The sequence below is a fragment of the Microtus pennsylvanicus genome, chromosome 1 (assembly GCF_037038515.1).
Source record: "Microtus pennsylvanicus isolate mMicPen1 chromosome 1, mMicPen1.hap1, whole genome shotgun sequence".
Classification (NCBI taxonomy): Eukaryota; Metazoa; Chordata; class Mammalia; order Rodentia; family Cricetidae; genus Microtus; species Microtus pennsylvanicus.
Window position 1 is genome coordinate 72,444,587 of NC_134579.1, and position 15,210 is coordinate 72,459,796.

General features: G+C 41.8%; 1 protein-coding gene across 1 annotated transcript in view; it reads right to left on the reverse strand.

The window, feature by feature from the left end:
* The window catches only part of Senp2 (SUMO specific peptidase 2), a 45,174-nt gene extending 30,577 nt beyond the window's left edge, over positions 1–14,597 (reverse strand). The window contains exons 1-5 of the mRNA XM_075967973.1: positions 14,285–14,597; positions 12,617–12,675; positions 8,927–9,060; positions 6,987–7,053; positions 5,017–5,104 (exon numbers count right to left, since the gene is read on the reverse strand). Of these exons, the coding sequence (XP_075824088.1) occupies positions 5,017–5,104; positions 6,987–7,053; positions 8,927–9,060; positions 12,617–12,675; positions 14,285–14,385 (449 nt within the window). The 5' untranslated portion in view covers positions 14,386–14,597. The remainder of the gene's footprint in view (positions 1–5,016; positions 5,105–6,986; positions 7,054–8,926; positions 9,061–12,616; positions 12,676–14,284) is intronic.
* Positions 14,598–15,210: the final 613 nt, after the last annotated feature.

Sequence of the window (15,210 nt, forward strand, 5' to 3'; positions counted from 1 at the left end):
TAATAAAAACAAAAATCAAAAAACAAACAACAACAAAACCTAAAAAAAACCAATCAAACCGACAGCAATAACAACATAAATCAATAAAACACGCCATGGGGTTTGTTTGTTTGTTCTGAGGCAGGGTCTCTTTATGTAGTAAACATACATAGCTCCCTACTTCTCAGTATAATTAATGGTAGTAGCAACTCACTTAAAAATCAAAGCTGGTTTTGGAGTTTGACAGTGGCTATCTTTCCCTAATTCCAAGCATGTTGTTAAAAAAAAGTCATAGTTTCTGTCTCATATCAGGAGCCACCTGGTATGGGACAGAAGGAAGATAAAATTTAGGGACTAACATTATCAAAACTCTACTTTCAAAAAATTTTACTTCTCCTCATACCTATTTTTTATGGTACCTTTCATTTAATATATGTCTGTATGAATAATGTTTAAGTTTTCCACAATGAACAATAAATTTCCCTGCAGCAATCTTTGGAAGTTTCCAGGAAGAAGATGGGGCCCCACAACAACGATTCCACCTGGTTGATGTGACATCATTATGCTGCTAGCACCACTCTAAGATCAGTTTTGGGTTACAAGCTGCTCAAGATGGTTCCAACTTGGCTGAGATGGTGCACCTTCTTACAACGTTCTGTCCACAGCTTCAAATAAGAACTTCAGAAAACCCTATCGACTACTCAGAGACTATCTGCAATTATACCAGACAGTAATCTTGAAACTTAACCATCATTTTAGTTTTTACAAGATCCCAAAGAAATAACATCGCCCCCTGATATCTGGAAGTAATTCTAGAAGACTACGTCCCCTCTCCCAACAAAGTTTGTCCTCAGGGTTAAGGACATAGATGTACTTAACTAGAGTAGGGGTTGGTTATAAGTGGTATAGGGTTGGGGGTAGAAATGAAGCAAGCTTAGAGATTTCTTCTGATTAAAAAAAAAGGAACTGGATGGGATAATAGGTAGATTAAATTATTATTTAAGACAATGTACTTTGTATATATTCTTGTATATTGATACAAATTCAAATTAGTTATTTTGAATATGCTATTTCTGTTTACAATATTTGTGTGGCCATGCAAAGCTATTTTGTCATATTGTATGTATACACGTTTCTACCTCTGCTTAAGACATTCTGTATATTAATACAATTTTAGATCACATTGCACTAAATGTTGGGCACTGAAGACACTCCAATTGAAGCTTGGTTTCTTCTTGGCAAAACTGGCCTTTGGGCAAAGAACTGCCCAGCCTCAACCACTGACAAAATGCATCGTGTCCAGACTGGACAAGCAAGATACAAGCAAAAAGACTCCCACCAAACTTTGCCAAGACAAGGTAAGATGGTTTTTCAAATTTTCCTGTCTCTGAAAATGGTCTGTCTGTCACTCTAGGCCTTAGCCAAAGTTGGTTGCCCCAAAGTTACAAATGAGAGTTTGGGTGATTGCTTAGGCAGCTGGTTGTCTCTGTCATTTCTTGCACCTTTTGGAAGTTGCTAGATTGTACTTCCTGTTTACTCAAGTAATATTATTTCCCTTTTCAGCTTTTTGATGGGGTTGAAGACTTTCCTCTCATGACTTAGCCAAGCCATTTTAAACATAGGAGTTAGACTCCCTAGGCTAGGATAACTTTTGAAGCATTCAGCATGTTTCTTGTTTGATGTTGTTCATGCTGGTTGTAATTCCAATTTCTTCTTTTCCCTGGACAATACTTGATATTTGTTATTGTATATAGTTTTGTATTAGGCTTAGAACTCTCTTATTTAGACAAAAGGGGGAGGTGCTGTGGGAACTCCCTCAGCCAATAGCCTTTAAGATAATGGCCCATTTTGGGTGTGGTCTTATATACAATAAATGCAGGTGAAAAGTGTGTGCAGGCCTCTTGACTGCTGGATTCGATTCCAGTTCCCAGTGCATGCAGAGGACTGTGGATTGCTACTCTTTCTGTGAGTTTATCCCCAGATAAGTAAATCTTTGTTATACTCCATTCCAGGATATTATGGAGTGCTTTTGTACACCAACAATGTAGCCCTGGCTGTCCTGGAACTTACTAGGTATATCAGGCTAGTTTTGAACTCAGAGATATGCCTGCCTCTGCCTCTTAGTGCTGAGATTAAAGATCTTAGCCATCAAACCTGACAAAACATGGCTTTAAAAGGAACAAGGCAAAAGACTTTGAATTTAAGATATCCAAGCAATAGCAACTCTAGAAAGTGACAATAATCAAGAGGACAACTGACAAAATAGCTTGGTGGGTAAAGGTGCTTGCTGCCATGCCTGATGACCTGGAGCCCACATGATGCAGGGAGAACCAACTTTCACAAACTGTCTTTTGTGCGTGTTTTCTCTCTCTCTCTCTCTCTCTCTGACACCCCCACACACACACATGTTAAATGCATAAAAAATTTTAAGAGGGCTGAGCAGTGGTGGCACACGTCTTTAATCCTAGCACTTGGGAGGCCGAGGCAGGTGAACCTCTGTGAGTTGAGGCCAGCCTGGTCTACAGAGCCAGCTCCAGAATAGCCAAGGCCACACAGAGAGACCCTGTCTTGAAAGAAAAAAAAATTAAGAGGAAAGAAAATTATTGATAAAATAATATTTTACAGAGCTGACATGTATGTTCAGTGCACAAAACTTACCAGGGTGAGCTGAGCTGTGCCTTTAATCCCAGTACTCCAGAGGCAGGTGGGTCTCTTGAGTTTAAGGTGAGCCTAGTCTATAAGATAGCCATAGTCCACAGGACTTAAACAGAGAAACTATCTCAAACCAGACACCCTCCCCCCAAAATTATATCAGGTTGTAAAGATTTCTGTACACACACACACACACAAACACAGTACACTTGTACATATATATGCATACACACACATACACACAAACACAAACAGAGTTTAAAAGAAAGTGAATATCTATTCTTTTTAAGATCGTTTTTAGGGAAGTTGGATTGTTCAGTGGGTAAGAGCACTTGCCATTCTTTCAAAGGACCAGGGTTCAGTTCCTAGCACCCACAAAGCATCTAACAACTATCTGTATCTCCAATTCCAGGGATTCTAATGCCCTCTTCTGGCTCCCAAGGGCACTGCACATGGTATATACACAGGCACACAAAGGCAAAACACTAATACACATAAAATAAATGTATATATTGTGTTTTCATTTTCACTTAATTCTAGGATGTTTTTTATTTCGCTTTGGTTTCTCCCTTAACCCAACTGTCATTTGGTAGTATGTTGTTTAGTTCCCTTGAGTCTGGGTACTCCTGTTGTTTCTATGATTGTTAATATCAATCAAAGCTTTATTCCTTTGTGGTCAGATAGGATGCAGGATGTTATTTTAGTCTTCCTACATTTATACTGAGACTTGCTTATGTGCTAATATGTAGTCAATTTTGAAGAAAATTACAATAGCTGCTGAGAAGACAGTGCATTCTCTAACGAGACACCATACAATACCAAATATAATCCCTACTGGACTACCTCTTTTTTGAGTTGTTGCCTAACAGGGTCCCATAGACCAACCCCCTAAACATTATAGGCTATTGCCAATGCTCTTGGTTATCATCCAGAACTTGACAGTAATATCTTATTGCTGAAGAGCACCATCTACTTGAGTCACAGAACACAGAGAAATCTAGCAAGCACTCAACTGAAAGATTAAGTCATATTGGTTAGCTTTCATAGTGCTGGAAGGTACTATGTAGACCAACAGAGGAAAAAGTAATCATCAAACTCACCCAGCTATGCACATGGCAAGCTATACTAACAGTGCATTAATAGCACAAATATTATGGGAGTAACCATAACTAATTAACCAGCTAATTCTGACTGGATTTAAGGCCTGCTCCATGAGATGGAAGCCATGCCTGACACTAAGGCCAAGAATCTGTGGCTGGAGAGGTACCGGGCTCAAAGTGGAAAATCTACTACTATTATTCTGCTAAATGCATATAGCAATGAAAATGACTCTTAATGAATCATGTCTATAACCACTGGCCAGTGTGTCCCTCAATCCTCATCAAACTTCTCCTGGTGATGGCTATTAACACAGAAACCCACAATGGGCCAATGAGCAGAGAATAAGAGACTTTGGAATGATCAGCCCTAAATGGGTGTCTATACCACATCTCTTCCCTCAAGGCTCAGGGATCTATGCAGAAGAACAGAAGACTGTAAGAACCAGAGGTAACTTCAAGAGTTTTCCATACATAACAGGCAAATGCACTTATGAACTCACAGTGAGACTGTAACAACATGTACAAAAACTGTGGAAGCTCACACCAGACAAAGTCCTACCCCAAGCTTAGGAGCTATTGGTATCTGACTGCTTCTGGGAAAGAGAACCTCACTTCTCTTCAACCAAGTGACACCAGGTCTATTCATCATATTCCAAAGCACATCCATACTCAGAAGAAGCTAAAAACATAAACTGGACTAGATGGGAGAGCAAGGAGGAGAAGAAAGAGGAGGAGGGGAGGACATGAAGGTGACTGGGCAGGGAGGAGGGGGAAGACATGAAAGTGAGTGGACAGGGAGGAGGGGGAGGACATAAGGTAACTAGGCAGGGAGGAGGGGGAGGACATGAAAGTGAGTAGGCAGGGAGGAGTTGCAGAAGGAGGATGAACATGATATACTGCGTAAAATTCTTAAATAAATACACTATCAAAAAAATAAAACGGGTTTGTAGAGATGGCTCAGTGATTAGGTATACTGGCTGCTCTTCCAGAGGATCAGGGCTGGGGGTTCAATGCCCTCTTCTGGCCTCCTCAGACACCAGCTATGAAAGACACGGGTATCTATTCAGGTAAAATACACAAATTATCAAAAATAAAAATCTTAAAATGGTTTTCAAAACAAAATCATACTATGGACACTCAAATTCAAATCTAACTAGTCATATGCTACTCAGCAAGCTATTACCCTCAGATTGCCTACGTAGTATTATTTAACAGAACAAAGGTAAAAATGCCTAGCAACAGTGGAGTGGGTTCCATTTACAGGAAAGCAGAATTTAACACTTACCCAAAAGGCAGGACTCTACGTGGCTGATCTCGGGTCACTGTCACTCTGATCTTTGGATAGTCACTTATTCCATTAGGAGACTTATTACCTTTAAGAACACATTTGTAATGAGAGGAAAAACTACCACTGTGAACAGTCTGCATTAGGACAGAAGTTTTACATGACAGACTAACTTAATCTTTTTCAAAGCATAGTACTCTAGCATGAAAGTTACAAAAAACATTCAAGAAAAGAAATGGTGGCTAGGAATATAGCTCTGTGGTACATACACTATTGCCTAACATGCATGAGGCCATAAGTTCAATTGTCACAAAACCACAACAGTAATCGAGTAGCTGATATTAAAATACTACACTTAAGTCATATTCACTTTACATAAACTTTAAAAACCATGAGCTAAAAGAGACCTTGCTCCTTATGCTGTTGTCTCAGTTACTCTGGCCGCAGCAATGTCAAGGAACTAATACACAGGGTACATGTGCACTCATCTTTGCACTTCTGTGCCACAAGAGGTACCCTAACCTAACTAAAGTATGAGGAATAGAAGTATAAAGCTTCGTTTCTTTAGCTTTGGCTTCAGAACCTCAACTTCTGTAGCACTGATTTTCACTAGCTACCTCTTTCAAAGTACAATTCTACACACATGGCAGGTACTAAGACCATTCTTCAGAACTCTGGCTTCTTCTGAGTTTCCCACAACACTATTTTGTGCAGTGCATACAAATACAATTACGCTCTCCCCTCAGGTCTATACAGCTGCAAGAAGCAGGAACTTAGGGTTGCTCATTAAATATACGAACTCTGAGCAAGAACAAGGTCTCCTGCTATTCCTGACAAGCTGACTTGGTGCCTAGCATATAGTAAGCTCTTGGGATTTTTTTCTAAAGATTTATTTTTATTATTTTTAAATTATGTGTGAATGTGTATACACACACACACACACACACACACACACACACGTCTGTGTGTGAGTTCAGATGAGGGTATCATACCCCCTGGAGCTGGAGTTCTGCCTGTTGTTGGTACTGGGTTACAAACACAGGTCCTCTACAAGAGTGCATACCCCGCCATCTCTCCAGCCCTTCCATGTTGTTGTTTTTTTAAAAGATTTATTTATTATATATAAAATGTTCTGTTTATATGCCAGAGGAGGGTAGCAGATCTCATTATAGATGGTTGTGAGCCACCATGTGGTTACTGGGAATTGAACTCAGGACCTCTGGAAGAGCAGCCAGTGCTCTTATCCTCTGAGCCATCTCTCCAGCCCCCTTTCATGCTTTTTAATCAATGAGACTTGATCTGCAGTCACATTAATATATATATAACAAACACAGCAGTCACCTCAGACAAGAATGCTAAAATTAAGCTCCAGGATGAACATCCTTCATGTGAAACCTGAGTGCTTATGACAAGGTTTCCGGTTTCAGATTTCAGGATTTAGACCAGGGATGCTCAACTGCTGGGGTCCATAAAAAGCTGTAAAACCAGTCCCAACAATTTAAGATAAAACCTATACTTGTTTTTGTTGTTGTTCTTGTTTTGTTTTTTGAGACAGGGTTTCTCCATGTAGCCCTGGTTATCCTAGAACTCATTCTGCAGACCAGACTGACCTCAAACTTAGAGATCCACCTGCCTCTGCCTCCTGAGTGCTGGGATGAAAGGTATGTGCCTCCACCCGAATGGCACCCGAGAAACAACATCCAAAGTTGTCTTTTAACTAAAATACTCTACAAGATAGAAAACTTTCAAACACAATGCTCAAGACTTCTGACTTGTACACACTGAGGTCAAAGAACTTTTGAAGAGTCCTATGTCTGGTAAAAGGCAGACCTCAGCCCTACTTGTTTGGATGGACAGTAAAGAGACTAGGCCTTCATTCTTATCCTACCCAAATGAGTGCTTTCCTTTCACATCCTGCAGGCCAAGGGGACATAGGCAGAAGGGCAGCTAAGAACAATCTGACACCTCACCCAGTTTCAGCATGCTGTTGCAGGATCCAGAACCCGTCAGTTCACAAGATGAAGAGCTCGAAAATACCTAAAACAAAGCAGTCGCTTCTGTAGCATCCCAGCTTGCAACTTAAAACATTTCTAATATAAAAGCTTACTCTAGCCATGAGTATTTTCAAGCTAGCACACAGAAATAATATCGCTAAGATAAAAAAAGCTGTCAAAACTGACAGGAGTTAAAAAAAAATAATTACATTTCCCCCACAAATACTTAAACAAGAAAACAACAAATTTCCCTTGCAAGGCAGAGCCCACTGCACGGTCAGGCTGACCTCACACTCACTCAACTGGTCTTTTGTTCTGAAGAGAGTACTTGACTCTGTAGCCCGGGCTGGCCTGGAACTCACTATGGAGCCCGGCTAGTCTCAAGCTCACACCGATTCTTCTGCCTCCACCTCCTAAGGATTACAGGCATTAGCCACTATACCTGGCCTTTTCTTTTCTTTCTTCCTTTTGTTTTTTAGGCAAGGGTCTCACTGGATTGTCACAAATAGTCCTAAATGTCCAAGATCATCTAACTCTTCTGCAGCAGGCTTCTGAGCACTAGAATCATAAGAGTGTGCCACGAAGCTAAATGAGCCAATATTCTTCTTTAAAAATATTACATTCCTTTGTGTGTGTGCGCGCGTGCTCGCGTGTGAGCTCGTGAACATGCAGCAGTGCCTGTGCATGCATGCATGCATGCATGAAGGTCAGAGGACACCTTCCAGGAAACTGTTCTCTCTTTCTACAGTATGGGTCCTGGCGATTGAACTAAGTTCATCAGGCTCAGCAGCAAAGCCTGAGTTTGCTTGAGTCTTTACTCACTGAGCCATCTTGCTGGCCCCCTAACATTCTTTATAAATATTTTTAAAATATTTAAATTTTTACCTTTAGTTTTTTTTTAAAAATATTTATTTATTTATTATGTATACAATATTCTGTCTGTGTGTATGTCTGCCGGCCAAAAGAGGGCACCAGATCTCACTACAGATGGTTGTGAGCCACCATGTGGTTGCTAGAAATTGAACTCAGGACCTTTGGAAGAGCAGGCAATGCTCTTAACCTCTGAGCCATCTCTCCAGCCCCATACCTTTAGTTTCTTGATCTTCATATCAAAGCTAACAATTGCATAATTTCTGGAAATAGGTCAATCTATATGTTAATTCCCCCAAAAGACTGAGAATATTTTTTTAAATTCAATGTTAAAAAATATATTGCAATGTATAGTGATATTTTATTTGTGTTTTAATAAAGCTTGCCTGAAGATCAGAGTGCAAAGTTAGCCATACTAGTGAGCCATACAGGCCAAGCAGTGGTTGCACATACCTTTAATCCCAGCAGCCACACTAGTTAGGCGGTGGCGGTGCATGCCTTTAATCCCAGCACTAGAGAGGAATATAAAACAGGAGGAGACAGGAGCTCAGGTCTCAGTCTACAGTCTGAGGTTTGATGGAGAGCATTGCAGTCTACAGTCATTCTGAGGACAGGATCGCCCTTTTGTTTGTCTGAGCCTTAGAAGAGGTTAAGAACTCTCTAGTGGCTTGGCTGCTTTGCTTTTCTGATCTTCAGCTTGAACCCCAATATCTGTCTCTGGGCTTTTATTAGTCATGCTACAACAATGTAATTTTTTTTTTCAAACTAAGTACAAACATCAGTGTGTAGATAAATTGGACTTAGATTTAGAAGACCCATTTCAGGCACCCTGTAATCCTAGTACTCAAAAGATAGAGGCAGGTGCATCTCTGTGAGTTTGAGACCAGCCAAGTCTACATAGTGAGTTTTAGGACAACCAGAGCTATGAAAAGAGACCCTGTCTAAAAAAAAGAAAAAAAAAAAAAAAGATATACAAGGTCCTGGGTTCCATTTCCACACAAAACAACAAGAAGTGAAAAAAAGACCAATATCCCAGCCCCACTGACCTCTCCTGAAGGGGCCACATTCCGTGTTCCATTACAAGCAGAAGACACCATGGGTTTTGTGGTCAGCTGGCATGGGAATCCAAGTAAACTCGCAGCATTGTAGAAACCGCTTTTCACTTGGTGAATGATGCAATCTAGAAAGTATCAACAAATTATAAGCACAGCATTAACTTGCAGAAAAAATTAATTATATTTTGAAAAGAACCTATCTTAGTTTTTAATAAAGTCTTAATTTGAACACTGAAATAAAAATGTATCTATAAAAGTACTTTGGGGCCATCAAGATGGCTTAGTGAGTAACAGTGCTTGCCCTGCAAGCCTAGCAATCTAAGGTTAATTTCCAGAACCCACATAAAGATGGAGAGAACTGAACCCACAAAGTTGTCCTCTGACCTCCACAGGCATGTCACAACACAACTCCACTCATGTGTGTGTGCATCATACATACATGAATAATAAATACTTCTTCCAACTGAAAAAATGGAATTCTAACACATGAATTTTGTTTTAATCAACTAACACAGCTGCTATGAAATCATTAAACTATTACTTTAGTGCCACAAACTGATTCCCAAGACAATCTGTAATAGTAGCTTTTGAGCAGTAGGCTTTGTAGAATACATAAAAAGAAACTTCAAAGAGATGAGGGATAAATGAACAAAGAACACACAAACTGCCAGGCACGGAAAACCTATAGAGAACAGTGATACTCACTAGTTTCCCAGGCAGGTTAACAGCATGATTACCTTAAACAGCCATCTACAAAGCCCCTCATAAATCCTGACTGAGAGAAAACAAAAACAAACCATCTCTTGAGCATCTGCGACAAAGAAACGCTATCCCATGACTGAACCAGATGCATTGAACAATCTCAAGCTCACTTCTTCCTGGTACCAAAGATTACAAAATCGAGAAGTAAACAAATGGTGTGTGTGTGGGGGATTTCAGTGCTCCTCTACTTCCTTCTTTTATAATACTACCTCCCTCACTTCCTACACATCTATGTTTCCTACAGTTTCCTTTATACTCGCCAATGAAAGATACTGTAAAGAACTAGTTTCTTCCTCAGAGAAAAATAGGCTAAAATGGTGGCTTTAAGCAACAGAGTTCCAATGTAGATAAAATGCAAAATAAATACTCTCTAGGAAGGGGAACGGCTCAAATAAGTGAGAAAATGTGTTGGTCAGGTGGAGCAGAATCCAACTTAGAAGTAATTTACATATTTGCTGACCACAGTGGCGTACACTTGTAACTCCAACATTCAGAAGGCTGAAGCATTCTGTTCTAATTAGGGTTACTATTACTGTGATGAAATGCCACGACCAAAGGAACCTGGAGAGGAAAAGGTTTATTTGGGTTACACTCTATCATTACTGTTCTTCAAAGTCAGGACAGGAACTCACACTGGACAGGAACCTGGAGGCAGGAGCTGCTTACTGGCTTACTCCTCATGGTTTGCTCAACCTGCTTTCTTTTTTATTCCGTTTGTCTGTTGGTGGTTTGTTTGTTTATTCTGAGACAGGGTTTCTTTGTAGCTTTGGAACCTGTCCTGGAACTCACCTGCTTTCTTATAGAACCCAGGACAACCAGTCCAGTGGGAATACAATGGGCTAGGCCCTCCCACATCAGTTACTAGTTAAGAAAATGTCCCACAGACTTGCTTACAGTCAGATCTTATGGAGGCATTTTCTCATTGAGGCTCCTTCTTCTCCAATGACTCTAGCTTGAGTCAAGTTGACATAAAAATAGCAAGCATAATTCCAAATTCATGAGGTGAATCCCAAGTTGGAGACCAGCCTGGGCAGCACAGTAAACTTAAGGATAGCCCATGCTACATATGGAGACCCTGTCCTAAAAAAGAAAAATACTAACATTTTCAAATTAGTTGTTTTTCATTTCAGGAATTGGGAAGCAGTTCCAGGTTATTCCTACAAGAAGCTGAAGGATGGTTTCTACTCCTGATTGGTGTTTATTCCACAGACTCCGGAAGACAAGACATACTTCTTGATGAGAGTAACAGACACTAAAGTATTGGAATGTTTTACTTTCCTACAAATTTTATCAAAAAATGGGTCTATCCTAACACTGTGTCAGCTCATTAGACTCTTACAAAGGAAGGTCTCACCTATAAAAGAGGCTCACATGACCTGGTGTACTATGAGACTCTGGTTCTCACAGTAAATCATAGCTTTGCTCCATGAGGTCCCCTTCCTAAAGTCACCCAGAAGACAGATGTGATTACCATGTAATTTCGTGTAAATTAGTGAAAATTAAAAATTCAGTTCTTTATTGAAGAGTGATGGCTCACGCTTGTACTCTAGAACTGGGGGGGGGGGGGGTGAGGAAAAGGACTGAGGACAATTTGTACTCTAGAACTGGGGGGGGGGTGAGGAAAAGGACTGAGGACAATTTGGATTACTTAAGACACAGCCACAGCCGCACACTGACACACACACACGCACACACACTGAATTTAAAAACCTTGAATTCTTTGAGTTAAACTAGCCATACTTCAAGAACATCACCGCAAGAAGAGCTGCTGGTCAGCACGCTGTGCTACCCAGCTGCATCTCCAATTCAGATTCCTTTCTGCTGTGTGAAATCAAAGTCTGACGGAGTGGGGTGATCCTCAGCACAGAAGCAGGTGACTACCATACACAACTAACCCAGGAACCTTCTCTAATACCACCGAAGTGTTGCTTTGCAGTACGAGGGACTGAAATCACCGAACTTATTCCCACCCTCTAACTACTTTACTTTGAAACCAGGTCTCATTCAGTAGTCTAAGCAGGCTTTGAACTTTGACCTATCGGCTTCGGCATCCTCAGTAAATAAGACAAAGGCCTGTCTTAACCAGGCCCTGGGTACCACCAGTTGTTTTTTGTTTCTGGTTTGGTGTGTTGTTTTTTTGCCATGTTGCTTTATGTATTTTACTACATTCAAGTACAAGTTAATATTTATTTATATTTTTTAAAGAAGCTCAGTTTTTCTTAGCTAAAAATGATTATAATTAAGCCTAATGTTATTATTATTTTTTTTTTTTTTTTTGGTTTTTCGAGACAGGGTTTCTCTGTGGTTTTTTTTGGAGCCTGTCCTGGAACTAGCTCTTGTAGACCAGGCTGGTCTCGAACTCACAGAGATCCGCCTGCCTCTGCCTCCCGAGTGCTGGGATTAGAGGCGTGCGCCACCACCGCCCGGCGTGTTAATTTTTTTTAATTTCCTGTAATTATGTAAAATCAAGACATACTCAGTATTTATTAGATTTAAATGGAATAGCAACAAGTTCCACAGTTAACCAACACATCTGGAATAACCCAGATTCACAAGCACTATTGAAAACAGGGATCACACTATAGTATTCCACTGTGCCTGGCCCTTTAACCTGTTTTATTCTTGTCTACCAGGAAGACACAAGAAAGCAGATGAGACAACAAATCAGATTGGTTCACACTGCCAGATGAATCTGATCAGTCAGTTTAAACTGGTGCTTAAAAAGAAAGAAAACGTCACTTTTTATTACAGACTACTTTAGCACTTTAAACACATTCACTGCACATATCTGAAAGACAGTGGCGTAGGGAAGGGTAGGAAAGAGGCAACTTTTTCATTGTCGCAAAATTTTACCTTTGGATTTTGTTCCATACATGTATTTTTCCTACTAAAAAGAAATGAAGTTTTAAAATGTAATACCTAATCTTGGTCTTTTAGCTGGGATTTCATCAGTGTCCACTGCAGTAGAAAACAGAGTGCTGTAAAGAAAGGAAAAGAAGTATGTATATACGTATGCAACATATGTATTTCTATAAAGAAACTTACTCTGAGCTGGAGGTGTGACTCAGTTGTACAGCACGTGTTTAGCATGTAAAAACCTCTGGGTTCAAAACCTAGCACCAAGACAAAAACATACCATACAACATTCCTAATTCCATCTACAATTCATAAAATGGGATGAAACGTGTAAAACAGAATGCTAATTCTAAATCTTTTTTTTTTTATTTTGGTTTTTCAAGACAGGGTTTCTCTTGTGTGACAGCCCTGGCTGTCCTGGAACTCACTTTATAGACCAGACTGGCCTCAAATAAACAGAGACCCACCCGCCTCTGCCTCCTGAGTGCTGAGAATAAAGGTGAGCACCACCACTGCCTGGCTGCCCAGCACTTATTTCTAAATCTTAAGAAAAACCCAAAACTTCCTATTTTGTAATGATGTGTAATCTGCTCAAACTGAACCAATAAATCATTTGTTTTTGGAACAATAATCCCAGAGACAGCCATTTTTTTTTTACTTCAAGTGTCAATATTAGCAGCCTTAAGAGGTATGTTATGGGGGGGGGCCTTGGGAGAGAGTGATTAACTGCCCTGCCCCAAACCCACCCCAGGGCCACAGATGGAAGACAGGACAGACACGGCAGACAAGCACTCTACCACTAAGACACACTTCTAGTCCCTAAAATGAGGGGGGGGGGGGGCACTGAATGATTCTGAATGAGAATAACTGTTAACAGTCCCCATTCAATAAAAGATGCAGTTTCATTGAACACCAGACCCAGCATAAAACACTGTCTGCCCTTACCTAGTACATCAAAGATTACTTTAGGAACTTTACAACATCTTAAATTCTCTTGATTCTATCTCTCTGGAATATGTACCAGTTTAGCTAACACCCAATCCCATCGGTGACCTACATTTCTAGAATCATCTATGAATCATTTAGTTCTAATTCCCCTAAACCAATTTTTGTCCTCTTCTCTTGACCTGGAAACACAAAAAATAACCATCATCATCATAATAAATGAAGCAGGCACAGCATAGTAAGGGAAGGATGGGAGAGACTTATGGGGAATATAGAATTTGTACAGTGTTTTACTTTCTAGATAAATCCTTAATTAAAGGGGAAGGCTATAAAACAGGTAAAGGTGTAGCTGCTAAGTAATAATATTTGTTATTTCCCTCTAATTTTAATCAAGCCTTAGAGTGGGGTACCTACTTTCTTTCCGCCTCTTACAGCGATGCTAAAGAACTGGACCATTCTCCTCCCCTCCAGCCCAACACACACAGCTGCTGTAAAACAAGACAACTGCTGTTCCTTGGTGAGAAGAGAACAGTACTCGCAGTCAAATGACCGTGGGCCAACTCCTAACCTATTGGCTTGTCCCAGCGCTGCCCGCCCGCGGTGACACCGGGCCACCGGAGCTGTTTCGGGCGAGCAGTACAGCGGCGGCCTCCCGCTCCCCTTCCGCTCCCAGCTTGAAGGGCGGACTCGCCCCCAGGCCTCCGCGGTCCCGGAGCCGCCGGTTCCCACAGGCCCGCGGCGCCCAACGCCAGCGCGGGGGAGGGGACCGGCGCGCGGCCGCCTTACCTGCTCGAGCGCCGCCTCTTGAGCAGGGCGCGAGCCCCGGGCGCGGGCCGCTCGCACAAGCGGAGAATGGTGCCGAGAACCCTAGCCAGCCATCTGTACATTCCAGGCCGGAGCAGCAGCGGCGGCCGACACACCCCGAGACGCGAACCCCAGAGCTGTCGCCGCCGCTGCCGCCTTCGCTGCTTCAGCCGGAGCCAGGTTCAGGCGCGGGATTATGACGCCATCAGAGGGCCCACAGATTCAACGTTCCCCGGGCTCAGGGAGGACCCACTCCGCGCCGCTGACGTCACCTCCTTCCGCCCAACGGGAAAGCGGCCTCCGCGATCTGCGCACGCGCAGCCGGGCCCGGCTACCGGTGAACCTAGCAACAGGAAGCCGGCCCGGCTGAACAGGCTCTTGCGCAACCTTGATTGGCAGGACTGGTGGGCGGGGCTTTCTCTTCGGCGGAGCCAGTCAGGAGTCGGCGTCGGGACAAGGCCCACAGACCCAGACCACGTGTACCGCCGCTATGGAGGAACCGGACGGTGGGGGCTCTATAAAAGAACGCGCACGGTGAAAATAGGTCAGCTTAGCTATCGAATGTTTAACGTTTTACTCTTTAATTGGCATCTACGTTGGTCTATTACTTTACACGGATAGCCGTCCTGTTCTCAGCAACCGAAAGGGAGCCTGTCATAAAAACCAAAGGTGTAGCAATTAAAGGTGTAGCCTACGATAATAAAGCTGTTTTACCAGCATTTGAACAAAAGTCTAAGTACTAGGCCTGTTCTACGTTCTTAAGGTCAAACCTACTGGAAGAGACATTTTCATAAATAATTTTAAATTAGGATACAAGATGTTACTACTGTGGGGAAGAATGTTGCAAAGTGCAATGGAGCTAGAGAAAGGAGAACCGCAAGCTGGGGAATGGGTAGGGCGGGAGGACA